The sequence below is a fragment of the Calonectris borealis genome, chromosome 21 (genome assembly GCF_964195595.1).
Source record: "Calonectris borealis chromosome 21, bCalBor7.hap1.2, whole genome shotgun sequence".
Classification (NCBI taxonomy): domain Eukaryota; kingdom Metazoa; phylum Chordata; class Aves; order Procellariiformes; family Procellariidae; genus Calonectris; species Calonectris borealis.
In genome coordinates, this window is record NC_134332.1 from 6,839,711 (window position 1) to 6,867,540 (window position 27,830).

Here is a 27,830-nt window from a genome sequence, read left to right on the forward strand (position 1 = left end):
GAAGACCTGTGTGGCTAAGTCCTAGTGTTGCACTTGAATTTATTTTTTTTTAGGTACAGGTAATGTTATGTCTGTACCCAACTTTTTTTTGTTTGTTTGGTTTTTTTGTTTGTTTGTTTTTTTTTAGTACAAAGTTTAACTTGGGCTGTTGGAAGCAGAAACATAACAGTTCTGGTACAATCAAGGATTCCCATCCTGTGAACAGCCTCTTAGCTGAGAACCCGATGTGCTTTCCCACACTGGGATTCAGCACTGGCAAGTCTTAATGTCAGTGGTAGGTAGCTGGTAGGAGTATGTACTGCCGCACTATGGCAAGCATCACATCTAAGCCCTGTCTTAGCCACTTCTCATTTTTTTTATTTAAGCTTTGTTCATAGCCCTCTTCTGCGTTTGAGTTTGCAGTGGGCTTGTGGCTCCACATGAGTTCACAGTCATAGACCAATTTTTCCTGTTTGTGCTCAAATTCCAAGCTTCAGAATGCTTACTAGTATGGCATTTTGTGCAAAGGTGGATTAAACTCTCTTCACAAGTATTTATTAAATTTACTTTTAATCCGTTTGATCTTGCCTCTGCTTGACCCTGGGGTAAATAAAGCTTTTGCAGTATTTTTCATGACTAACAATATGTGATCTTAAAGGGTAAGTTAGCATTCAATTTAATGGTCCCAATTCATATAATTGATGATGTAATATTTCCTGAGGCTTTCATCAAGCTTTGGATTACGCATTACTTTTTTCCCATCCTTCATTAAAAAGGGGGCACTGGAAATAATGTGTAAATATTGCTATTTAAATGCATGTTGGCTTCATAACTGTAGATGTATTGGTGAAGCTGACTGTGACTGCCCTGACAATACAAAATTAAAGTGATGCTTTTTGCTATGAACACAAAAATTTTTGCAGCAAGCAGGTTTTTTCTTCTTTTGCTCCCTCCCCCACCCCAAAAAAAAAAAAAAGGATTGAAAAGAATAAAACTAGCAGGAGCTGCAGGTTCCCACACAACCTTGTATTGAGAACTGAGAAATTTTATATGGCTGTTTTCTACTGTAAGTTTGCTGCTTATTGAAAGTTACAGAGAATTATTTTAATTTCTTATCAGCTTTCTAATCTAGAGCAGCTTTTTAACTAGGCTGAGAATTAGAATAATTTCTGCCAGTAGAGAGGAAGAATTAAATAAGCTTTCCAAGTCACTTTTCATGTTTGCTTTTTTGTTTTAAAGGTATAGTCCCTGCCACTTACTCTGACTTGCGTTGGTGCAAAGACAAGAAAGTTTGTGTTTTCTTTTTTTTTGCTTCTTAGAAAAGAGGTTTGGGAGGTTTCTTCTCTCGCTTACCCCTTTACAGTGTAACTTCAAGTTTTGGATTAGTGAGACACTCTATCCCTGAACAAAAGCTTAATGCTTGAGAGGGGAAGGCGTTGAGAATACTGATCTTTAACAGTCTTCTAGTATAAATAGATGAGATCTACTATATTCACACAGTGAGTTTTGAGTCAGGGCCCTAAGGAGCTTCCTTTCAGCTGTCTGGTTTTCCAGTCAGACATTAGGTCAGAGAGAAGACAGAATTTTTTGTTCTTTGAACTAAAATGTAATATTTTCTCCTTTCCTTTTTGGTTTGTGTATTTGCTATAAAGACCCTCTACCCAACAGGAAAATTTCATGCCTCTGCAGACCTGCCTTCTCCACACTTGGCTGAAGGTGACCCTGAAAGTTAGCAGTAATCTGCATCAGAATTTTGTGAAGCTGAGCTGAAGCAGACTGCCAGCGTGAACTTCTCCAAAAGTCTGCCAGGAAATCACTGGGAGTCTTGGCAATTTTTTCTTAGGGAAGGATGAAAAAGACTCAATCTAGTTTATGTTGCTTTTCTCTGGGAAATCCAATCTTAGTTAATCTACTTCATTGCCTTTTGTTTCAATCTTAATTTTCTGGAAATGTTCCCAATCAAGTCCCAGGGGAATCGAGACCAATGATTTTTAGATTAACCTTTTTTTCAGCTGAAAGCTGGAATCTGCTAACGCAGAGAATAATGGGACTAGTTATTGTAAACAAATTAAATTCCTATTTTGCTGCACTACAAATTAACTTTCTAAAGCCTTTCATTTGTTGGTCCCGGAATTAGACTTTTCTGCTTTAGAAGCCAATCTAGAAGCAGGAGGCTGTGATGAAATACCTCCTTTTTGTCCTTCCTTCTCTGTTTCTACAATCTTTAATGTCCTCTTAGCAACGTAGGTTTCACAACGTCTTTTCTTCCCTCTGTCTCACCAGTTCATATCTGCAGGGGTCCTGTTGATTTCCAGCGGCACTTGAACAACCGTGATTGCTAGCTAGAACAGTTGCTTCTGTGGAAAATATTTTAAAATTTTCTTTTTGCTCTTTCGCTCTGCACGTATATAATGCTAGAAAATCCCACAGTCGTCATTGTACCACAGATGTGAATGTCATTTATAATCTGTTTAAAAAGTTGTACATGCATATAACCTGTTCACTCCGATGTTTATCTAAATTAATACAGCAGACCATGGTAGCTCTAGATCACGGGCCAAAATGTTGTAAGTGATTGAGCATCTTCTATTCTCACTGGATGCTCAGCACATCCTGATATCAAGCCTGAGAAGCCGGGAGAAAACTAGGAAAAGATTACAGCTGTTCTGCCATGAAACAAACAGCGAGTGCAGCAAGTTCTCTCCTGAGACTTTGTGAGTGCTACTTCACTTTAACAAAGTCGTCTTTTCCCACACACACTCATTAGTTATCAAGGACTCAAATCTCATTCCTCTGATGAAGGTACATGAGTTTGGAATATGAGCTTTGTGATATATTTAGCTGATCTTTTGGCTAACCCAGATAAGAGAAAACTTGCCAGTTGGCTTTTTTTTTCTTTTTTTAAACACTTAATGCGTCTCTTCTTGGGGGAAGGAGCATGTATGGTAAATACACTTTGAGGCTTTTTCTCATGTTAGAGATCATTTAATTGGACTTGGATCTGTAGGATTAAAAAATACTTTCAGGCCAAGATGCAGTGCGCTTCTGAGCTTACAAGCTAATGCCTGTTAGCCAACCGGCTAGCCTGCTCTTTTGTGAGCTTGGAAAAGCAGCAATTTGAAAGGCATATGGCTGCAGCCTCCTGATGGAGATGCTTGTCCCTGTGACCCAACCTGCTCCTTGTCTGATTTCTTTCAAATGGTGAATGAACTCTGCATGGGAAAACCGGAGCAGCTCTGTGCCATCCCGGTGCAGGCTGTGTGCCTGGCTGCTGTGCAGCTCAGCAGCTCCCTGCAGCTCCTGGCTGGGTTTCCTCCATCTTGTGTCTGCATGGAGGCTGCACTGAGAGCCAGGGATCCGATTAATCAGTTACTGCCTCAGTTAAGTTTTCCTGCTCTGAAAGGCATTGTACTAAAGAGACTTGGCGATGTATTGTCACAGCTTGACTGCGTTTTCAAGCTTGCATCCTTCACTTGGGAAAGAAAAACACTAACAAACGTGGAGCAGACTCAAAGCCAGTGCTCCCAGCAGGAAGGTGATCCCAGTTCATTCTTCTCCAGCCCTCAGGAAGTGACCGCAGTGGCTGCTGTCAGTGTAGCGCTCCACGGGAAAGCAGCGAGATACTGTGCGCCTTTCCGATATGGTCAGTAAACCGTTGTACATCAAAGTGATAAGGGACGAGGAAGCGCAAGCTGAGGAACACGCTCAGCCTTGTAATACTATGGAAGTGAAATGCAACCCACAGTGTTGGTGTGGTTTTCTCAGTTGCCTCTTTTATGGTCCCCTTGTTTATTTGAGCTCCAGGTCTAATGGATTTGACAAGAGACTGAGTCATGATTTCTGGGTTCTCTGCCAGGAGAGTTGTATACAAATCAAGTTACCATTGGCTTTGGTGCCCTTCATTAACTTGGGATAAGACATTATCTCACAAAGACATACTGAACCTTAATGTTTAAGGTGGTGTCAGGTGAGACTGAAGGATGCTGGAGGAAGATATTACAAGTACTGTCAAATTGAAGCATAAACAATTTAAAAGAAGGATAGCTGGGAGTTCTACAGCTGCCCTCATGTTCCTGCTACAGGTTTGGCTGTACTTGTAAAGCCTTTTTTTGTGCTGCTCTCTTCATACAGGGCATAAACACAGAGTAGTGTTCTTGGCTATAAGATGTCCTGCTATATGGATAGTAAAGCCTAATATGCTTTATTCTGACTGTTTTGCTTCTTTGGTAAGATGTAATAGTTTAAAAAACCTTTTGGCAGTAGCATGACTTTCCTTAATTTGCTGAATTCCTTAAGTAAAACCCTCCAGTACATCACGATAGTAGGATCATGTGCACTGCTTGCCAGTTGATCCCTTTTTGTGCAACTCTTGCTTTTGATCTTGCTTGAAACCACTGCCCCTACAATAAGGCACTTGTATTGCAGAGCACAGTACAGCTATACTTCTTGCACTTTTTCTCCTTTGTCACATTTTTTCTTCCGTAGCAATTGCTGACGCCAGGTTTCCGATCAGAGAGATCAGAGAGCCAGCTACCCTGACAGGATTTGTCTTGTACACATTGTTGAAGAATTTCTGCACTGTTTATGATGTATCTGCCTTGTTATTTTTTACCACTCCCCCAAGCTCCTGAAAACTGGCCTGTAGCTTTGAAAACGTCGCATTTCTTCATTATGGGGTAGATACTAAAGGAAGGTAAGCTTGCTTTGTTACAATATTCAAAAGCAAGCAAAACACTAATTTCTCCGACAAAAAAAATAATGTTTGAAATGTGTTTTGTGTAATGTGTTTGAAAGTCATCTCTGCAACACATTTAATCTGGTCAGGGAGTTCTAAAATCTCTGCATTTTTGCAAAGATCTTGTGAGGAAGACTCAGGACTTACTTTCGCTATTACAAGGAGTTTTATGTGAGCATCCCAGTCCTTGATCTGGTCCTAACATGATTGGCTTATGCCTTCAGTGAGCTGCATAGTCCGAGCAGTAAATATTTATCTTGGGTCATATGAAATCTTTGGCTGTAACAATAGGGATTGTCAATATTTTGTGAGGGATGGTTTCGCCCCGAATAGAATGTAGCAGAAATCCCTGCTGCTTCAGCCCTTACACCCATTTTGCACAGCTAGGAGAAGCTGAATATAAATATTTCCCACTGACCATATTGCAAGTCTGGTTTGAAATAAGCTGCAGGTCGGGGAATAAATAAGCTTAAAGCGGAGTAAAAGTGATCATAGCTAAATCCGAGCAGTAGTTAATGATTAGCCTTTGATATAGATAATGATATGCGTTCTGCTTGTCAGCATTATCTGAAAGTTTAGAAACTTTGATCTGTCTCAGACTTGTTGCCTGTTTGGAGAAGACTGCTGTCCTGGAGGCGGTAGATGGAAAACCTGTCTCTCGAATAGTAAGTACTCAGCTTTTTTTAGCGCTGAATCATTTCTGCTTTGGATTAACAGCTCTGCAGCAGTCCAAGGGTTTGAAAGCTAGATGAAAAAGGCAATGTTCGAAACTTTTTCTCAGAGTGGTTTACTGTCACTCATAACTAAAATAAAAAATTTGTTGATCGCTATTTGTTCTAGCTTTCCATGCCCTAGAGGTAGTCCTGTCAGAAGAGTGTCATGAGGCCAAGGCTCTTCCAAAGGCAAGTTCCTTCCCAGAGGATGGCTTGATTTGATTGCCCTTTCCCTCTTCTTGATATCGCAGGAGATCTTCTACCTTGCTGAGTTGACAAAGAGTGAAGGTGGGATTGTATTTTTGCATTTCCAAAAGTGAAAATGTAGAGGTGCTCTGTTTTATGGACTAGGGCTATGAATTTGTTCTCCAAACTTTTACAAGTATTTGCGTTACTACCTGGAAGCTATTTGTATGTCACATGTTCCATCCTCTTCCCGTTATTTGAGATCACAGAGCAAGAGTAGGAAAGTGCCTCTGGTGATGTATATTTTGGTCTTACCCGTCTGCCGAAACAGAGATCAACTTCCTGGGCTTAATTAAAAACACAGTGGAATGGATTTTGCTGATAATGACCTATGTTATACCTTGCATTTTGCTCAGAAACAGCTTCAGGCTTCTCAAAACAACAGATGTTTTGAACAATTGAAGCACAAAAGAATTTGATTCTTGGCTGTGGTAAAACAAGGTTTTGTTTTGAGGGAGAGTCATAGATGGTGATGCAAAGTGAGATGAACATGCCTTCATTTCCTTTCTGCAAGCAGGTAAAACATAAGTATTTTTCTAAAAGTCAGTCTTGTGAACTATTAGGTCTTTAGTGAAAAGCCTGCGTTTAAAAGGTGACCCTGACACACCAGAGTAGGAGTTGGAAGTCCCAGCATATTCCTGTAGGAGCTGACATCAACAACGCGTGGCTATTGCGGCAATGTCTGGCATAGACTGGAACGTGACAGCTCCAGGGAAGGTGACTGTTTGAGTGGCCACCTTAAAATGCTGCATCTGCACATGGACACACATCTAAGGAGTAATTGTAGACAAACAGCTATTTAAATATGAAAAGGAGAGAAATGTGCTCCTGGGCTTGTTATTCAAGGAAGCTTTCACATGTGGTGGAAGCTGATGCACAATGAAGGTGTTTCTCTGTCATGAGTGTGTGGCAGTACTGGACACAGAAAAACATATATGAATTGCTTAAACTAATATGTCTCATCTCATATATGTGTGGAATGGATTCCTGAAACTTAATTAACAAGGAGTTCTGAAGGGTGATTTTCTTCTTGTCCAGATTCTCAAACCATACCTGAAAGCCAGTTCAGAACTTGTACAAATGTTGCCTTTTCTGGGCTAAGTCTGGTCATGATATTGAAAAACAGCCAGAGGGGAAAAATGAGCTTATTTTCCGCATGTGCAGGTTTGTGTAAATGGCTAGGTTGTTATCAGCTGATCTATTAACTTAAAACTATCTTTGTTACCGCTGCGCTGCAGTGCCTCAGGCATTGCCTGAGTTCACTGGAGGGAAGATTTTTCTGCCAAAGGATTCGCAGGATGTTCAAGAACAGGAGCTTTTTAGTTCAACTGCAGGATCTGTATCTGGGTCCATAAATGACGGCCTTGCTCTCCAGAGCACAGAGCAGCTCCTCACCATCTGTGCAAGAACTGGTAAGTCCTTGATGTGTACAGGTTATCAAACTGCATGTGCAATCATGCTCAGGGGTGCTGAGTGGGCAACCTGCTCCAACTGAGCCTGCTTGAGCAGGGAAGTTGGACTAGATGATCTCAGGAGGTCTCCTAAACCTCAGTGGTTCTGTGACTGAAAATCTTAACTGCGAGTTCTCCTGCTGTGACTTGTGGATCAAGGGCAAGTGGGGTAAGACCTGAGAATCTTCTGTGAGTCTTCTGAATCAGCTGTGTTGATGGACTTTAGGCTCCCTTTTATGAGGCCTGTAATAAACCAATGCCATCCATTTTATTACCCTCAGCATTAGTTTTATCTACGTGAAACAAAGGTATTTATGATGTTGCTAGATAGCATCTGTAATCTTGCACCTGTATTAAAGGCCAGGTAACGCACTTCTAGGGCACATTGAGTCACATTGCATTTTTGCAGCTGAGGAAGCTTTTGCTTACTTACTTGGGAATGCACTTGCTGACTCCTGATTTCATTTTGTGTCTCCTGAGATTATTTTACAGTCTTACAGGGCTTAAGGCTAGAAGGCACCATTTAAAAAAAATCTGGTCAGAGCTGTTTATACCGTTTAGCCTGGTGTGTGCCCTTTCCACTTCCGCAAACCACGTAGCAATGGTTTATCAAGTATTAACTTGCAAATAGTACCCTGTCTTGCATTCTGACATATCTAGCGTTCCTTACAGATTGAATGCTTCTGCATGTGGCCACTGAATGGTCACAAACAATAATACAACTCTGGACAGAGACACGCTTTTTGTGTGAGACAGGCAGGCTCCTTTTCATACATACCAATGCTGAGGGTGGCGTGAACCTGCAGGAATCTGGATGATGAATTAGTGAGCACGATGGCGAATCTTGTGCACAAAAGGTTTTTTTTTTCCATTTTAAGATTTAAGTTATCCCTTCATTTAAAAAAAGTCTGTTGTAGGTAGAAGAATACATGCTGGAAGCTGTTCTTGATTAGGGCATATAAAATAGGAAGAGAAATTCTTCACTAGGCCTGGGTTTTCTAAGGAAGCAGAAGATACAGTTCCAAATACTAATTTTTTTTAGTTTAAAAAGTTTTTGAAGAGTATTGCAAGGCTCAGGACTCTGACCCACTTGTTCCTCAGCATACGGTGAGGCAGCAGGATGTTTCCTGCTCTCTGGCCATGTGGATCGCATCTCCCTGGTCACTGTTCCAGTGCTCGGTTGTGTAACGTCTCTGCAGAAACCACCGCAGAGGATAAGGAAGTAACTATTTATTCAAGAAGTTAAGTAATCTTGGAAAATATGGGTCACATGGCACTTCTTTTCTGTCTCCTCTTCCCCACTGCTGTCCTGTTTCTCTCCACCGGTAACAAGGAGGGTTAGGCAGCTTTCTTCAGCTGACAAGTAAGCGCTAAGTGGTTTTTAGCAAGAGGGTCCGCAGGTGATTTCTGGCCGAACATCACGCACAGTAAGCAGACCGCACTCAGCTGTTCTGGCATCCCAACAAGGCCTGTTAAGCCACTGAGATTTAAGACATTTTGCCTTATCTCTGCTTAAACACAGCATGGTCCCTGGGGGGGAAGGAGAAGCCTTCAAGTTTCTCCTCCCTGGATGCTGAATACTGGGTATTTTGTGACATGGGTACGTATTACTCTGTTACTGTTTCATACCCTTGATGATCTGAGGAAGAGAGATGAAGCTATGATAAAGTGGCCTGCCAGGCTGCGGTCCTGGGATAATTGCTTCAGAAGTCTTTGACGTGCATAGGGAGTGCTGAAGAGGTTCTTCTGTAGATGCCTCCTGGGAATTGCCTTTGATGGAAACTTGTTAGTACTAGCTCTGAATTCACGCTGGCGTTGGCTATGAGGAATTCTGGTGTCTGAAATGCTTTTGTAGGTGCGCTTTAGCCTGGAAGTTTTAAAAAGAAATTGTAACGTAGCATCCTCTGTCAGTTTTGGCATCTCTAACACCATGTTTCTTGGTCCAGATGGGTGCTTGAGTCAGCTTTTATATGGCATCTTCTCTGCTTTGGGAGCTGTGGGACTGGCATTCACTCCTCAGCTCTTGCGTGTTCTGAGGTGCCTCAGTTCTGCTGCTCTCCAGAAACTTCTATGCTCTTGGGTGTCAGAAAAGGGGGACGGCTGCCTCATCTGGCTAGACGGGAAGGAGAACAATAAACAGTGCAGAGCAAATACAAGATGTGAAAGGCAGGTGGTGGAAGAAATAGAGAAATGAAAACGAGGGGGGAGATACTGCACATGTACAGAACGGAAGAAATTGTGTTCGTGATGGGCTTGAGCATGGCAAGTCGCCCCTTCTGAGTGCAAAAGTCACAGGCCTGCTGCAAAACTGATCTGCTCAGGCTTTGGCACCCGATATGACACTTGCATGTCCTTGTTTTCTGTGCCCAGCGAGAAGAGCTGGCTGGAGGGGGGTGCTGTTCTGTTGGAGCTGGAGCAGTAACGTGAAAAAGGGGAAAGTTTTGTGACACTCAGAGATGAACAGGCAAACTTTGAACTATTGAAGAGATCCTAATTGCCTTTTAATTGGTACCACCTTTGTCACCATTCGAGTTCACTGCCTGCTGATGTAGTGTGTCACCTTTCTGAATAACCACGATAATGGTTATTGGCATTTGTTAGCAGTAAAAAAAACAACTTGCGGTTGACATGTCTTCCTGGCCTTCTGCTTCTGGTCAGTGGGTGGGCGGCTCTGGGCCAAGCGAGCTGTCCTTTGTTCCCTGAACTGCACTTTTGATTTGCTCAGCTTATAATAATCCCTCCGGCTGGGGTAGCCAAAGGTGGAATATGCTCAGGCAGCCAAGGGTGGAATATGCTCAGATCCTTTGAAAGTGTCCCACTGGGGACTTCAGGTTAATTTGGGCTCACTCGGGTTGAAAGTACTCGTGTTTTATCAGGATGGTAACAGGTTATTGCTGGTGTAGTAGAATACTTCATGTCATTTCTGACATCTGTTTCTCCAAAACTTGTTTGCTGTGTCCTGCCTGGCTGTCCTTTTTGTGAATAAGAGCCATACACACCCAGTTCACCAATAGTCCTCAGCCGTGTGACAGCTTTCAGCATCTGTCCATCACCCAAAAATAAATCCTTGAGCTATGCTTTTGTGACAGATGTGCGCTCAGCAATGTCTGCAAAACAGACAAGCACTAGGCTGCATTTTGCAAGCCTGTAGCCTGTGGTGTTCACAGGAGCTGCCAGATCTGACTCCAGTGTCATTCCTAGTATCATGGCCTTCCTACTGTTTTGCATTTGTCAGGGCAAGGACTGTGTTGTATTTGCAATGGCGTGAAAACGATCTAGTCAGATGTACCCACTGCTGTATTCTGACTCCAAAAGCCTATTGCGCATCTTCAAAAACGTTTTCACTTTTAGCACTGTATAGGGGACTGTAAGAAGCAGCTTGTTGCTGCTGTGCTGAAGAGATGGTGTTATTGTCTCATGTCCTGCCAAGAGTGGGGCAGCCTGGAGAGCATGTGTAGGCGGTGACCCCAAGATTTGGCCCAACAGTTGGAGGCATGGATCGGTCTCTAAGATTGCAGTTCTTCTTTCAAAGGAAATCTTAATGTTTACTAGTCTGCGCGGGAATGTGTCCAGGATTCTCTTGTAGAGGAGGGGGATTTCTACTGATTTGTGTGCTGATGTAGTCCCCCCTTTATTGCTGACCTAGAATTTGTGAGAAAAAGAGACAAACCAAGGAGCGATGGCATTGGTTCTGTCACCTCTTGCTAAAGGTCGATGTGGTCATTGTGGAAGTAACCTTACCTGCTCTACTGAGGCAAGGATCGAGAAGTGGCCAGCACAAGCGGAGGAGCTGTTGTAGAATAGAATAGGATAGAATAGAATAAAATCATAGAATGGTTTGGGTTGGAAGGGGCCTTAAAGATCACCTAGTTCCAACTCCCTTGCCATGGGCAAGGACACCTTCCACTAGACCAGGTTGCTCAAAGCCCCATTCAACCTGGCCTTGAATGCTTCCAGGGATGGGACATCCACAACTTCTCTGGGCAACCTGTTCCAGTGCCTCACCACCCTCACAGTGAAAAGTTTCTTCCTTATATCTAATCTAAGTCTACCCTCTTTCAGTTTAAAGCCATTACCCCTTGTCCTATCACTACATGCCCTTGTAAAAAGTCCTTCTCCAGCCTACTGGAAGGCTGCTATAAGGTCTCCCTGGAGCCTTCTCTTCTCCAGGCTGAACAACCCCAAGTCTCTCAGCCTGTCTTCGTAGGAGAGGTGCTCCAGCCCTCTGATCATCTTCACGGCCCTCCTCTGGACTCACTCCAACAGGTCCATGTCCTTGTTATGTTGGGGGCCCCAAAGCTGAACGCAGTACTCCAGGTGGGGTCTCACAAAAGCGGAGTAGAGTAGAGGGGGAGAATCACCTCCCTCGACCTGCTGGTCACTCTTCTTTTGGTGCAGCCCAGGATATTGGCTTTCTGGGCTGCAAGCGCACATTGCTGGGTCATATTGAGCTTCTCATCAACCAACACCCCTAAGTCCTTCTCCTCAGGGCTGCTCTCTATCCATTCTCCACCCAGCCTGTATTTGTGCTTGGGATTGCCCTGACTCATGTGCAGGACCTTGCACTTGGCCTTGTTGAACTTCATGAGGTTCTCACGGGCCCACCTCTCAAGCCTGTCAAGCTCCCTTCCCTCCAGCGTGTCGACCGCACCACACAGCTTGGTGTCGTTGGCAAACTGGCTGAGGGTGCAATTGATCCCCCGTGTCGCCGGCAAAGACGTCAAACAGCGCCGGTCCCAATACCAACCCCTGAAGAACAGCACTTGTCAGAATAGGATAGGATAGTTACGTTGGAAGGGACCTACAATAATCATCTAGTCTAACTGCCAGGTTGTAGCTTGATGGAATTTGGGACCCTTTGTGAGACAGCAGAGGATCATTCTTGAATCTCGATGCAAAGCTTTGTGTCTATTCCAGGTGCTTGAACCTGGGCCGTAAGTGGCAGACTTCTCTAGCAGAAATGAGGTTACAGCCAGGAAAACATTGGCAAGGACTCCTCAGTTTTGCCATGCTTCTCAGGAGTATCCTTCATTTTATTGCTTTTCCGTCTCCTGTAGTTTCAGTATGGCTGAGCAAAAAGCTTGTCCAGAGAGGAGTCTGTCTGTTGCTCACCATTATTTTCTCCATCTGTACACATTTCTTGCCAGCATTTCTCAGCCTTTCCTCCGATGTTATCAGTCTTACAGTCTTAGGTTTTTTGCTTTGCAGGATTGTTTTTTGCTGCCTTTCACTTCATTGGGCCCTTTAGTAATGACATGGGCTGGCCTGATGCTCCGCTTCATGAAGTTCAGTGCATTGTCCTGTAAAGAACAGTCTGTCCTTAGGTTTTTTTTTTCCTTGTTCAAAGATGTAGAGATTTCCTGAGGAGTCTGCAGAAGCTGGAAGATTAGGAATGACCGTCCCCTTCTAGGGAAGCAGATCAAGCAGGGCCTCTAACAGAAGGTGACCAGACAAGTTTGCTATGAAAATAAACTCCATCAAAGGGACGTGATTGTAGCCAGGCTGAGAGGAAGAGCTTTGGCCCCTCCTCTAGTAACGGGGCTTGTGCTAAGTGAACGCGACCAGCTTTGCTTTAGTTGTATGGCTGAGCGTTGCTTTGGTTCAGAGCAAAGGACAGGACCTTAAGGGTTGAACCAATGCTGATACTTTATCAACTTTTTTAATCTTAATTTTAATTAACCAACTTTTAATGTATATAACTGCGCCGAGCTGCCAAATAATGTTATGCAACTCCAGGAAGCCTGTGTGAGCCAGCATCTCAACTGGAATCCGTAGTCTGAAATTGGACCACGTTTTGTTGGGTTGGTTTTTTTTTTGCAACGTCCATGCTATGCGATAGTTACATGTGGAGGGTGCAACCTGTCTCTTGGGGACAGAGCAGCCCTATAATGAGAGGGACAAACGTGTATTGGTACAAGTGTGGAATGTGGGAAAGAAACACAAGGATTTGGTAAGAATAAAATAAGCAAACAGTGGCAGCCAGGAGCCCTGAAGGATAGAGGTTTGCAGCTCGGGTAAGTGTGAGAAAACAGAAAAATGACTCCACTTGGCAAGGCTCCATTGTGATCTTTGCAAAGACCTGCAGACCCCCCGTGAGTTCCCCCAGGTACTGAGGAAGGGGAATGTATTCTCAGAGCGTGATTATTGGCCCGAACCGTGTGATCTGGCAGTGCAGAGAACCTGAACTGAACTCTGGCTTAATCCTTCACCCCTAAACCTCCCTGCGTGGGTGGCATGAGGCTTTGCTCCACTCTCTCCCCATATCCTAGGGTTTGTTAGGGTCACCTTAGGGAAGAGTCTATCTCAGCCAGGGCAAATAGCATCAGTCGTGGGCATGGCTCATGAGCATTTTTGGTATGCCATGTTCTCTGCCGTCACCTTCAGCATCCACGACTGTGCTGTAACGGTTCCAGCCTGGGATCCTTGATGGAGGTGATGACAGAGGATCAGTTCTCCTGCGTGGCTTTCTCCCCTCATGAAAAACTAACAGCCCTGTAGGTTATTTTTAAAAGCCCATTCTTCTGCTTGTATTGCGTATGATAGCTGCCAAAGAGCTGGTCTTTACATGCTACCAGCTTGGCTGTGTCTCCCTTCTAACCTCCCTGCTGACTGCTTCCATCTCTGCATGTCACAGTCTGCCCAGACATCGTCCTCTTTCGAAGCTGAACACAAGATGTTGTCTGTAGCCCTGCTCAGCTCTTTTTTTGCCCATCGTTCTCCACTCCCTGCACTCCACCCTCTGGCATCTCAAGCTGGACATCCTCCAGAGTACCTGTCTTCTTCCTTCAAAAGCTTCTGAAACCCACCTGTATAAAGATCTCAGCTGAGTCCCTTCTGCTTACAGGTGGAGAGGGAGAATGTGCCCTCTGTCACACAGTGTGTTTTTCTGCTTGACTCCGCTGATCTGGCTTGAATCAATTTGCAAGCTTCTCTGGTCATGGACAAAACCCAGGAAATACAAATTAATGCAGCCTGCCAACCTAACCCTCAAAATGTATCAGAGCTCCTCTCCCGAGCCGTTCCCTTCTCTTTCTTGCTCTTTATCTGAACCCCTTCTAGTGTTGAGCTTTTAGGAAGCCTTAAACTTCTGGTAGAGGCTTTTGGTTGGGACTCTAAGGTGGTGACACAGTACCGGGCCAAGCCACATAGTTCTGCTGTGACCTTGCAAACCTCCCTTAAATTCTTAATATAGCACTAAGAGCTCCTTCTTCAGGAGTTGCGCAAGGGAAAAACGGAGGTGTGCAATTAAGAGGTGTGCTGGGCACAGCACAGTCCCTCCCTGTGTGTCCGAGTTCCAGCCTGGGATTGCTGAAGCTGCTTGGGAGAGCTCCATGGGGAATTTTGGCATTGGAGAACAACAGTGTGTATCTGTAAAACACATTCTTTATATTACTGAAGAATGATCTGTTTGTTCCCCATATCTTTAAAGGGTGTCTATATAGCTTGACCAAGGAGGGCTCTGGCTGCCGTTGCTGGATATTCCTACAGTACGAACAGGTAGAATTGGTCTGTTCCTCAGCTGTGCCTTTAAGCAGCTCTGGAGCTAAACCTGGGATCCTGGAGGAGTCACAGCAAGTCCACCCATTTGGAAAGGAAGCGGTTAAAGTTGTCAAGTTTGCCAGGAAATTGAATAAACTAGAAGCAGTGCTTAAGTCTCATGATGACTAGCTCAGACCATTCAGTGGAGACCACAGTTAGAGCCAGTGAACAGTGCTGTAGTGTCTGCAGGCTCCCTGCTTCCCCTCCCACCTCCATTTACAGCACTTTAAAAAAAAAAAAAAAAGGATTGGGCTTGAGACCACAAGCTCAGAGCCAGTGGAGCTCAAATAGTCTGCCAGCCGGACTGCTGTAAGTAGAGCACTGATAACTTTTGGTTGCCTTTTCCATTACTTATGTGTTTTATATGTAGCATTCCTTTGTGTCATGCGGGACTGAGGTGTACATAATGTGCAAGCAAGAGATCTTTGCCTTTCTAGCTTACTGTTTTTAATCTTTTTCCCTTGGATTTCTCTCAGGAGCTTTCATTTTAATTCTTAGTAAAACTTACCAAGTCTTTTTCACCTCTTCAGGAGAAGACAGGGACTTCCTGACCCTGTTCTTGCTACCAAAAGCGTTGGTGGAGAGACCCTAGGTAAGAATCACTCCAGCTGTGTTGAGACAGAAGTCTGGAGGCTTCTGTGCAGGAGCCAGCCCGTTGGCATGGCTGGCGTGCTTGCTGCGCTGCACACTGGGCCACTGCAGCAAGCACCATCTCTGTTGAACAAGTAACTAGTGTAAAGGAGACTGAAGAGGTGTTTTTAAATCTCCAATCCTTTTGGGCAGAGCCAGTGGAAGTAGTTTTATTTCTTGCTTTTTCAGGACTGGCATGGGAAAGGTGAGGCACTGTTTTGAAGTGAAGAGTTTCCTGCTCTAAAGGGCATTGATTTAGGGCTCTGTTGTTAATCCTGTTAGACTTCTGATTTGGAAAGGGGCTTCATTCCTTTTGAATGTGACTTTAAGGAAGCTCTGTTTGCACACCATGTTTCAGACCGAGCTGATTTGTAAAGTGCTTTCTGGGAGCTTGGCAGATCCTTCCCATAGTCTGTCCTGTTTCTGCATGTCCTGTGTTTCTGCATTAAAAGGTGTATCTCCCTTGGGTATCTGGAAGGAAAAACTCTGTGATTTACTGTGGAGTGGCAGGATTCTGGATTAACAGGGCAGAAGCAATAGATTAGGAAACCATGATGGAGATTATGTATAATGGCAGTCATCTTATGGCTGAGACCTGCTTGAGAAGACTGCTTTGTGTTTGGCATCTCACCAGGTCCAGCTTGTTTACCCGTTGTTTCTGTTGTGCAGTGACATAAGATACCTGTCTTTCCTCCCCTTCTCTGTGCCGTGGAGTTGTGAATGTGGCTTCTTTGTATGCGTGAGATGAGGCAGCGCTGGTTAAATGTTGGTGGAGGGTGAAAGTAAATCCTAATGCTGAACTTGAGCTAACAGTTTGTTGTTGTCAGATCCTGCTCCTGGCTGCACATCTCCCCGAACCAGCTTGGTTTGCTGAGCTGCCAAGGTCACGTTGCAGCGGAGGGATAGAAATCTCTATCTGAACAGAGCCTACCTATGTGCTGAGGTCAGTCCGGCTCCAAAGTGATGGCTTAAAGTAAGAGAAGTCCTATGAGTAGCTCTGAGTCTTGCTGTTTTCCTTAAGAATTTGAGGGGTGGTGAAATGGAGGCTGTGGCTCCTCTGACCTGGGGTGACAGCACCGAGAGGGAAAGAAATAAGCCCTGGAGAGGATTTCCTCATTCCTCTCTCCTGTCTCACCATTTGTTTTCTTATGCAGTAGGCTACTGCAGAGTACAAAAAACCCCTTGTGTGTGTGCGTCCCTGATAACAGTGCAGCATGAAGGCAAGTGCACCATGATGTCTGTGCCCTTCAGGTGTGCAAATGCTTTGAAATACCTGAGCCTGCTGCAGCCACAGTCTGTTCCAGATCCCCTCTCCAAGGCGTGCTGAGAAATCCACTCCAATGCCTCTCTCTCTCTGTGCAAACATGTGGAGCAGGCAGCAGTCGAGAGATCAAGTCACCCATTCAGACAAAAATACCTGCTGCTGAAATGCTGGGTTTGTACAAGACTAAACCTATTTAAAGAATTTGCTATAATGGAAACCTATGTGTGTGGATTTTTTCCTCCAGCTATGGAGTCAGACTTGTTAAAAACAGCACCCTTCTTTTCGTGATACGCACAGCTCCATGTCAGTCAGCTTGTCTCTTAAGAGTCTGAGCAAGCAAATCAGAGATTTGCAGCTTGAAATATTACACAGCCATTAACCTGTTGCTGCTGCTGCCCTAGATATTGTTTTTTACCCCAAGGCACAGGTGGAGACCTCCTAAGTTGTAACTCAGAGACTGATTGTACTGGGGTGTTCCACTGGAAGTCATTTATTTTTAAACAGAAATTTATCCATGTGTTGGTTACCTTTAGTAACAGAAAAGACAGCTGAAGTGGCTCAGTCTAGGTTATTTGTTCTTATGCTACTTAATATCCCATCCTTTTCAGGATCTCATAAAATGTCTTTCAGTGTCGGGTAACTGCAGTAGGGGGTTGGATTTGGCGTTGGAGCACTAGTGTAACAGGGTGGGAAGGAGCTACATAGGTGAACATCAAGCATACTCTTTGTAACCTGTACCAAGACCCTGCCCATCCACATGCAGCCACTTGTGAATACTTGACCTTGTTGTTTGTTAATACACTGTATATATCCAGAGAACACATTCCCTATTTCTCCCTTTCTGAAGACCAGTGGTGGTAAATTAGTGAGAAGTTGGACACAGCCCAATCACGAAGGGAGTTTTTAATCTGGTAAACAGCCAGGGCTTCTGTGGAGCGTACTGGAACCCACAGAGTTTGGTGGGAGCGTGAAATCCTAAGATGAATAGAATTGGACAGTAGTCACTAGTGAGAATGTTGCATCCAAAGAAAAAGCAATGTATCCGTCAAGTGAAAGAAGAGGGAGGGGGTGAGATTTGGGCTGGGGGAGAGGGGAGGTTCTTACATTACTTCTTTCCTCTTGCGGCACGCTTATCTTTGATCCCTTGGTGTAAAGCACTTTGGCTGTTCTTCTTTCTTCCCTGCTGCAAAAGACGATTTGAAGTTTGTATGTCATGGCAGAGGATTCCTCTCCCAAGTGATTGTATTTTGGGACTTCAGTTCTAGCGCTTGAACACTTCATCTCTGGAACAGTATAATCTTCAAAGCTATGCTATAAGAAAATCACACCATTTGTTCTGCAGGTATCCTTTAGTAATGCTTCTCTGTGTCAGGTGAGCTGCTTCTAGCATGAGTCTCTTTCTTTTTTTCCTCCCCCTGAACATTTTTCTGAGCTGTTTTTCTGGTCTTAATATTTAAGCACAAATCAGGGGTGGAGTGAACTAAAAAATATTAGCAGAAATACGAACAGGGAATACATTCTGCTTTTAACCAGTGCCATTAGATTATATTACAAGTTAACTTTCCAGGGGAGTTATTGTAAAGTTGTCTAATGCAATAAGAGATTGGCTACAAACTTCATCTGCACAGAGATGCAGAAAATACCTGAGCTGCATACTGCTGGTGTAGCTTATACAGGTGCATACAGGTGCTTACTTGCATTATTTAATTTCAGTGTTTGCAGGGTGTATTAATTCTTTCTCTTGAGTTCTTCCCCAGCACTGCTGACTTAGTTTCCTTATCTTCCCCAAATCTTTAACTTCTCTCATTGCTCTTTTTAATTTAGCACCAAAGCCTTTTGAGATCACCCCGTCACTGATGCTCTGCAAGGCTGCACTGGCAGTCGTGTTCGGGGCCACTGGTGACTCCTGCACAGCTGTGTCATAAGGTCACTGTCACAAACTGAACCAGCTCCACCATCAGCTCGTTACCATTTGGGGTTTTGTTTGCTAGTGCTGCTTTCAGTTTAGAAAGCTTTTCTAGAGTTCCATTTCCCCTTTCCAATCGAAATATATTCATACCTATCTGTTCAAACACCATATTGTCTTTTAGCTTAAAAAGCTCTTTTTTCCCCAGTTGTAAACACTCCTGATGATTTATCTGGAAGGAAGTACGTCTCCTCTCATTTTTTTTTTAAGCTTTAATTTGACAAAGTGTCTGGTTTTTATTTCACTTGGTTTTACTTGAGTGCTGGAATAGACTGGGAGGGTACACAGTATTCCAGACAGGGTCTAGTACAGCAGTGTTGGTACTTACTTATCTTTCATGGTATCTCACCTGGACTATGCTAGGGTTGCCTTTGCCTGGATCTGTCACGCTGACAGATGCTGTCATTTCAGGACTGACTGGTATTCCCAGGTTGTTTTCTCTCCTGTTGCTGTTTCCACCTGGAGACTTTTTATTTCACACCAGAAATTGCGCCTGGTTCCATCCCAAGTTGTGCTGGGTGCAGAAGCCATGTCCACATCTAATTTTTTTATATTTAGCGTTGTGTGTCCAGACATACCTGATTTGCAGTAACCAGATTAGGGATTTGGACCGGCAGCCTTTTGAGTGTTTCTCTCATTGTGTGTAATGTGATTAGAGGGGAGATGTGACAATGTAAAGCTCATGGAAATGAAATTGGGTTGCCTGTGGCTATTGCAGACCTTTGCCTGGTAATAGGTCTTGTACCACCTAACATAATTTCTTTGTTAAACATGTTCCCAATAAAATGCATAACTGTCAATTAAGAGAAATATTGTAATCTGATCCTTTAGTATATGCAATTTAAAATGGCGTTTGAGACATTTTTGCCTCTTGCATGACTGCAATTGAGAAGAGACTTGGGTTTTTCCTCTTACAGATAAGAAATGTTCCTTTATGCTGAGCACTTGTCCCCATGTGCTACCTCAATCAGATTAGGCTGCCTTTCTGGTAAGAATGTTTTGGATGGTGCAGCAATATGATGATGTAAAGCTCAGAGGGACACACCTCCTTTAAATTGTCCTGCTTGCTTTGCTGTGTGTTCTATGTAGTCAGAGTGCAGGATCATGAGGATGCTCCAGAAGTTTATCCAGAGGCAGTAGTTCTCAGTGGCTTAGAGTATTTTCTCTTGCAGTAGCAAGAGACCATATTCTGTTTAGAAAAGTGCTTCTTATTAATTTTTTTATTTGTTTTTCAGGGTCCTACTTTTCTACGTGCCTTTTTTAATATCTCTGTCGTAAAGATGTCTCACGATCACCACATGAACAGCTCCATGTTGCCAACCACACATCCTCCTGAACATCACCACTCAATGGCAGCCCCAGGACATGGTCATGGATCTGACATGATGATGATGGTAAGTGAAAAAGTCATAATTAACCAGAGAGCTTTTCCTTGTCTGTGGTTCAGATTAACTTGTAATCTAAAGACTACATTTTTGAGAATTGGAAATTAAACTTAGCTTTGCAAGGCATGAATCAATCCAGTTAAAACACAGATCCTATTGTGGCTCTTTTGGAGTGAAGGAGTGGCATGAGGTGATATGCAACACAAACTGTATTTCAGAGCTGGAGATCCTTTGGCAAAATGGTCTTTTCCTGCAAAAACCTTTCTAGCAGCCAGCCTGGTGTCTGCTCTTTAGCCAGCTGAAGGCAGAAATGCAAAGTAAGCATTCTCCTGCAAGAAACGGAGATGGATGGAGTTCTCCAGGCTGTTAGTGTTAGCAAAAGCCTTAACCAGTACTGAGAAGATTGCACACTAGTATGATGGATTGTGCTGACCTGCAGGCGACCAACCTCTGTGCTCTTTTCCTCCTGAACTTTAAGTACGCACTTGTTTTGGGGAGCAAAGTGCTACCAGGGCTCTTTGCCACGTTGGCGTTAAGGCTGTGTTGGTCCTGAATCCTGCTGCTCTAGCTAACTTTGATTTAAACAAGTTCAGACTTGTGCATGCTGGCATCACTGAAGCTTTGCAGAGATCCTGGCCAGAGTTTCCATGGAGATGACCGTAGGATCTGTTTGTGTGTGTAGCCAGTTCTAGGGACTTTTTAAACTTTTTCTCCCTTTTCTTAACACTTTTGAGGTGAGTTTCAGATTATTAAAACATGACTCTTTATGGTTAAACTTTGAAAGGAGGGGAGAGAAAAAAGCCTTCCCTTTTGCGAACATCGCCCAGTACAAAGCCCAGTAGTGCTGGTGGAACTTGCAGTCCAGCATTGTCACTAATGTCCTTGTGAAGCTCTTCATATAATCTAACAGCTAAATACTGGCATTCTCTGATCCATTACTTTCCATATACATGCTGTTTCTTTACAAGTGTCGAGTGCTCTTATCTTCAATAGATACAGGACCCTGCCTTACCCTGCAACTGAAAACTGTGATTAATTGCACAAGATTTTGAATTAACATGGTCCGTAAAACTGTCAGAGAAGGAAGTAAATAGGTACAGCATCCTAGATAATACACTGAACACATTTTAATGTATGCATATTCCCATTCCTCACTTGCACCAAGTAACAGGCTCTGTTTCAGTTGTGGTTTATGGAACTAGGCTGTAACGCTCTTTGGTTTGTGTGGTTTTTGTTTTAAATGTAAAAATGTTAAATTCATTGAAGAAATGGAAGTACTCTCTAAAAGATGTTTTATAGTGATTTCTGCTCTGGGAGTAATGGATGTCTGCTGATTCTTATGGATGCTGAAATTAATCATAATTCTGATCTTCAGCAAATAACCTTAATTAAGCAATAAGGGGAGTTCAAAGAGAAGTTCCTCTAGCTTAGTGAGTACTTTACATGTGAAAACACCGTATGCAGCTATGGTCAAGACATGCTAAACTGCAATGTATTTACCTGGATGGGAAGATTATATGAACCCCAGCTGGCCGGGGGATCATTGATGTCTCCCCTTCCCACAGCATTCACTATGCAGGTTCAGGAGCCCTTATTTTCACCCAGGGGAAGCTGTGGTCCTGCTTTATATATAATACTCCTTGTTGTACCTGTATTTAGGCCTCTGTTTCCCATAGGATATTAGGAGGTTCTGTAGGGAGACAATAGTCTGCTGGCACAGTGCAGGATGGGACCCGAGGATTCAGCTATACAAGCCCTTATCCATAGGAGCTCATATGAGGTCAAGGTGGGGAGAAGAAAGTGCCCTGTACCCCAGCCCATGAGTAGTCATGAGGAGGCAAGGATGAGCTCCACAGAGACATCCCCAACCCCTGACTACTGATGCTGTGGAGAAAAGGAGCTCCAAAAGCAAGAAGATGGCACTTTTCTGTAGCAGGTACTGTGAAGGACAATGCCGTCTGCCCAGGGGCACTGCCTAAAAGAGTTGCCCACTATAATTGGAACCTGGAGCATCTTTAGCCATGTCTCACTTGTGTGTGTTACACTAGATTTACTGAAGAGTTTCTTCGAGTCTATCTGGGGATGAACTGAAATGATCTAAGTTCTTGTCATAATACAAAAACCTTTGCTAAATCTTGTTGTGAGCTCCATCTCAGGATGAGCTATTCAGGCTCATCTTGATGTTCTTTATGTTTTGGGCAGGCAATGACTTTCCACTTCAGCTATGAGAATGTGCCATTGCTGTTTTCTGGACTTGTAATCAATACTCCTGGAGGTTAGTAAAACTGTCTTGTCCAGTCCAAACAAGAAGTTTGCAATTGATTAATGTTTCAGGAATGACCTTACTATTTATGCCAAAAATATGCAGGCACACTGCGTTGAGTCTGTTTTAAATGGCATCTATGGGATGAAAGAAAAAGGGAGGTGTTTGTATAGTTTGAGAATTTGACTGGTCTTATTAGCAAAAGTGATTGCTGGTTTCACTTCCTGGGTGAAATTCCAAGTAGTGTATGGATGAAATTCACGTTTACCATCTGTACATGCCTGCACACAGTGCCCAGCCATAGCCTGTGACGCAGTTGTTGAATCACACAGTGTCTCTTCTGACATGTTTTGAAGCAAAAGTCTTCTGTGGCACAGATGCAATAATGTTTACTCTTTTGTCAGAAATGGCTGGTGCTTTTGTGGCTGTCTTCTTCCTGGCCATGTTTTATGAAGGCCTTAAGATTGCCCGAGAGTGTCTGCTCCGTAAATCCCAAGTCAGCATTCGCTACAACTCCATGCCAGTGCCAGGTCCGAATGGCACTATCTTGATGGAGACGCACAAAACTGTTGGGTAAGAATTTCACTTTGTTTTAAGACAAATTTCTTCAGCAGCTGACAAAGGTGAAAACTGGGACAGAAAAAACTTTATGCAGCCAGTATTACTCTCTGCAAAGTATATTGACTCCAGGTTGGGACGCTGCTTGACACTGGAGGACGCCGTGCTTGAGTCACTTGGACACCCTTTAGGATGGGGGACAAAAGGAGGAAAGCAGCAAGGAGTTGGATAAGTCTGGTTTTTTTTCCAGAGCAGTAACGAACACATTTAGGGTGTTCCCAGGAACAGAAGTTGGGTGTTATAGCCAGCAACCCTGACAGAGAATATTTAGGATCCTTCTGTTGACAGGTAGTCAAAGCCTCTACTTGGAAAAGAAGCCATTCTGCTTACTGAATGTGGGGGTAAAGTAAGCTTGTAGAAGTCTGTTTCTCAGCTAAAAGTTTTGTCCTCCCAGCAAGTACCATGCTTTCTTTGTTATCAGTCAGGTCTGTGGGCAAAAACACAGTTAAAGTGACAGATGCATGCAGAAGTCTTATGTACAGCCTGCTTTGTTACCTTCTCTGCCATTTCATGCCCACCTTGGCATCCTGTCATCCTAAGAGCTAAGTTTGCTCTTTGGGGATGTGCATTTTCCCGCCTGTGTCTCATGGATGCTGACTGTTCTTTGGGTTTTGTCTTCTCAGACAGCAGATGCTGAGCTTCCCTCACCTCCTGCAGACTGTACTGCACATCATTCAAGTCGTGGTCAGTTACTTCCTCATGCTGATCTTCATGACATACAACGGATACCTCTGCATAGCTGTGGCAGCAGGGGCAGGGACAGGCTATTTCTTCTTCAGCTGGAAAAAGGCAGTTGTTGTGGATATCACGGAGCACTGCCATTAACACTGGATGCTGCCCAGAAGCCTCTCCACCCCACTGCTCTCTTAAAGTGCAGCCTTCACAAGGACTGGATCATTCCTAAGCTGAAAGAGAAACAATATAAAGAAAATCAACTGGAGTTCATCACAAGTTCCTAGCTAGGGTGCAGGGATGTGAGGAGCTGGGGTATGCTGCTCCCCCTTGCTGCAGGCTGGCAGCAGGGTTGACTCTTGAGGGTCCCATGATAGCCATTCTTGGCTAGGATTTGCTTTATTCTTAGATTATGCCGTGATTGAAATTAGTTGGCTGACAGAAATGTAGAAATTATTCTTTTAAAAACAAAACAAAACATTTTATTTTTAAATTTAAATGCTCATCTGTGAGGGTTTTATGAACTGTAGGTAAAGATCAAAGTTGCCAATGGAGTCTATGTGTGTGAATGGCTATTTTAATTTTACTTTTACTTTTTTTCAATATGTACATAATGCCAGGGGAGGAGATCTCCCTGGCATTGTGGCTTTTGGGGCCAATGACACCTTCTGTTGCAGAAGGACTCAGCCTCTGAGGAAGATTTGGTGCTGCACATCAGACACGCTCAGGTGTGTCCTGGCAAGGGAGTACTTTGACATAAGTATGTGACTCGTGCTTCAGGATGAGTCTGTCCTCCGAGCCCATCAGAGTATGATGAGTGTTGTTAATCTTCTGATGTATCCAGCAGCTTTACTCAGCCTCAAGTGATAACATTTGGATTTGGCTGCTTTCATTTCCCGATCATGGAAATATATGGAGTAGACGCAGGACAACAATTGCATATTTACAGGGCAAAAAGATTTTAAATAAATCGCTGAACCCGCATTTACTTCATGTTGAATTGCACCTGGATGGATCTAGAGCTAGACTTTTGGTTTACTAAAACTAGTTCTGTAAACGAGGCAAGAGCTAAATAATGATTTCACGACACTAAAGGTTAAAATGTCTGAAGAGGGCATTCCTTGATTGAGATGCAGGAAGTAAAACAACCATGTTCCTGTAAAGGAGAGATTTGGGGAAGAGAAGAAAGAAAAGATAAGACTACATCAGCCTTCGGTCTCAGGTGAAATTTGAAGCAGCTTGGGCTGATAAAAAGTATTCCTGACCCAGATGACTCCTCTTTGTCTTAATAATCGTGCTGCGACCATGTTAGCTTGGAGATGCAAGAGTTATCAGTGCTAGTGATGGACAAGTGTTGTAGTGCAGTAAAGAACTTCCCGTTCGGTGCTGTGAGCTCTACACATTTCACAGGCAAGACAGGCTGTGACACAGGCAAAAACAGCTTACTGCATGTGTGATGCCCAGAACAGGCTTTGGGTTTTCTAGGGAGCGGTTTTGGTTTAGCACTTTGTTATTAAACTGCTTCTTGTTGTAGGGAGTGTTGTGCAGAGTATGGTGCAAAGCTGGAGTCTTCGTTCTACTCAGGATGCCCAATTTGTGCTAGTAACTGGCTGAAAGGGAAGACGGTGGGATTTTCAGAAAGGCACTGAAAAACAGGCACCACTTTCACACTGGAACTGATGTCTGGGATGTGCCATGAGAACAGGGAATCCTTTTGAGATTAAAGTATCTGGGCACATGCGGTAGCGGTTTTTTCTCTGCAGATGCTACTAGTCGCACAGTTAGCAGTAGCTGTGTAAGGAGAGCTGATCTTTGAAGAGGCATTACATTTCTTGAGCTCATAAGCCTTACAGGGCGAGGCTTGTCCCTGTGTATGTGGGTTCTTCAGTGTGCTGATGCTACTACATCAGCACAGAGCCCACCCTCGCCCCACCACCTTCTTTGAAAGGCAGCGGGAGATCTGTTACTGCCGCTACCAGGATCTTGAATTGGAACACTAAAGTCAACCGTCTTGGGTTGATGCCAGGTTGTTCTCTTTGGGCAGTGCAAATACAGAATAACAGGAGATGAGTTAAAAGCAGGCTCACGTTTCTAAGGAGCTTCTTTTTGTAGCAAAGTTGCATCTGGATGAAAGAGGCAAAGTTATTTTCATGGAAAAATTCTAGCCACCTCCTGATGAGAGATAGGAAAAGCTCTTCCCCAGTCTGATCTTTGAAGGGAGTTATGTCTGTAGCAGCCTGAAGAAGTACATACTGGTGCCCTCTCTCTGCATCTATCATGAAGGTAAAAAACTGTGCCCTCTGCAGTCATGCCTCTTTGGGAGAGCGGAAAACAGACCCTTCCGATTCCTGTGTGAAAGCTGTGAGGAAATCGTAGTGCTTGTCAGAGAAAATTGAAGCAGTTAAGTGCTGGAGATGGTTGTTCATGTTTTGAAAGCTTTACGCTGCAGGGGCTTGATCCCTGAAGGAGTTCAGAGCCGATGTTGCGAACACCGCTCTGATTGATTTCTCTTGAATGGGATGGAGTTGTTGCCATTGCAGGATGTCTGATTACAGGGTATAGTCACGAGTGACTTCACATGATGACACTAGCAACTTCACAGACCTCTTGCTGTGTCTTTCTCTAAAATGGAACCTCTGCTTGGCCTGATCTTCTGGGTGTCACCTTTTAGCCACCTTTGCATATATTCAAGTGACCAGACTTGAAATCTCTGATTCAGCTGATCAGAGATGAATGACTTGAAGATTAGGCAATAGCTGTGGCTTTTACAATATAAATTCGGTTCTCGTTAGCTTTTCTGCCTCATTCTGCGTGTAGCACCTGTGCCCTTGAAATTGTTTCCCCCCCGAGGATGAGTACTTCTGTCTTCAAAGGGTCGTCTCCTGCCCACGCTCACACAAGAGAGGGCAGACAGCTTTTTCCAGTGTGCAGAGAGGGAAGTGACGCTGACCTAGCAGTGGTCGCTTGGGGAGCAGGAACCTGGGCAGAAGTCTCCCAAGTGTCTAGCAAGCGCCCCAGCTACCTTCCAGCAGCCAGTGGGAATGCTGGTGTGAGCACTGGGCAGTACCCGAGTTAGAAATGGGAGCCCGGGCTGGGCTTTGGGGAAGGTCTGACGGGAAGGTGATCAAGGAGAGAAGATGAAGGGCTGTGTCCTCCCTGCTCCTGAGCTCGCTGATACAGCGAGGCACAACTGAGAAAGGAATGTTTCCAGTCCCTGTCTCCCTGCCAGCTTTGGCCATGCTTTCTTTCGGTTCAATGTTGACAATCCAGAGAAGCCACCTACCTCCCTGTGTCCCAGCCTCCCCTGGTCCATCAGATGCCACTGGCTGCCACGTTCTTGGCCCAGGTTGCTGTTCGCTTTGCCAGAGTCTGAGCAAAACCTGGGCTCTCTACTGATGCCTTGTACTGACTGCTTTTGGTGCCATCACAGCCTTTCTGCTGGCTGTATTTAAAGTTGTCCTGATAACACTAAACTCGCATTAAGTAGTGCTTGGAGGGAGATGAGGACTCTAATGATAACAAGACTTGAGTAAATTAAACTCGTATGTCAACACACGTGTAGCATGCTCGGAATGTGATGTCCTGCGTCTGTCTTTGTACCCTGATGTTTGGTCTCCACACGCTGTGCCTCTGGATTATCATCTTGGAAGAAGTGCACAAAGTATCCGGGCTGTGTTCGTCAGCTGGCTTTTGTTGTTTTTCTTCGAGTGCCTTTTCAGTTTGTCTGGAGCCAGTCCCACCAAATCAGCAGGATTTCTAGTTCTGTTTACAGTGGACTGTCATTTTTGTTTTTACTCTTGCTCTTTGTGGAGGTAACTTGTCTAATGTTACTGTGAATATCAAGAATCTCCTGTATATAATTAACCAATAAAATAGATTGCATTTTACTGTGGTGGATGTGTGTTTTGGAAACAATCCTCAATGCAGAGACTGCAGCTGAAGTGGAGGCTGGCAGCTTTTACTGCAGCATTCAGAAAGTGACTCCAAGAGTAAGTGCCCGCTTTTATTAGCAAGAGGCCCCGCAGCCAGGCAACTCCAGCCTGGCCTTTCTTTTCTCTGGCACGACTCTTCCGTGCCTGCTGTGATGGCGCGAGTGAGCGGCAGGGGCTGAGCATCCATCTTCAGGTGGTTGAGGATGGGAGCGAGGAGCAGTGTCCCCTGGGCCCGCCCCAGCCACGAGCAATAAGCCCTGAAGCTGCTGGAATGGGAATGCGGGAAGTCACCGACGCACGAGTCGCCGTTTCAGTCCAGTTACACTTTGCGGAGTGTGGGGAAAGCTGAGACAGAAAGAGGAATTGGTGCCTCCCAGATCTGCTTTCCCCTACAGAGGGAGTTGAAGGACAAGAGTTTTAGGGAGCTGTAATAATGA

At 44.2% G+C, this 27,830-nt stretch overlaps 1 protein-coding gene across 7 annotated transcripts in view; it reads left to right on the forward strand.

Moving 5' to 3' along the window:
* SLC31A1 (solute carrier family 31 member 1) overlaps positions 1-27,348 on the forward strand; it is a 28,818-nt gene extending 1,470 nt beyond the window's left edge. The window contains exons 1-7 of one of the 7 annotated variants that reach the window (XM_075170520.1): positions 14,933-14,972; positions 15,194-15,255; positions 16,121-16,266; positions 19,759-19,917; positions 22,111-22,183; positions 22,576-22,744; positions 23,413-27,348. In XM_075170520.1, the coding sequence (XP_075026621.1) occupies positions 19,804-19,917; positions 22,111-22,183; positions 22,576-22,744; positions 23,413-23,614 (558 nt within the window). In that variant the 5' untranslated portion in view covers positions 14,933-14,972; positions 15,194-15,255; positions 16,121-16,266; positions 19,759-19,803 and the 3' untranslated portion in view covers positions 23,615-27,348. Of the gene's footprint in view, positions 1-5,315; positions 5,380-6,635; positions 7,086-14,932; positions 14,973-15,193; positions 15,256-16,120; positions 16,267-16,654; positions 16,729-19,758; positions 19,918-22,110; positions 22,184-22,575; positions 22,745-23,412 lie in introns of those variants that run through there. The other 6 variants (XM_075170518.1, XM_075170516.1, XM_075170519.1 and 3 more) reach the window with 6 other exon arrangements.
* Positions 27,349-27,830: the final 482 nt, after the last annotated feature.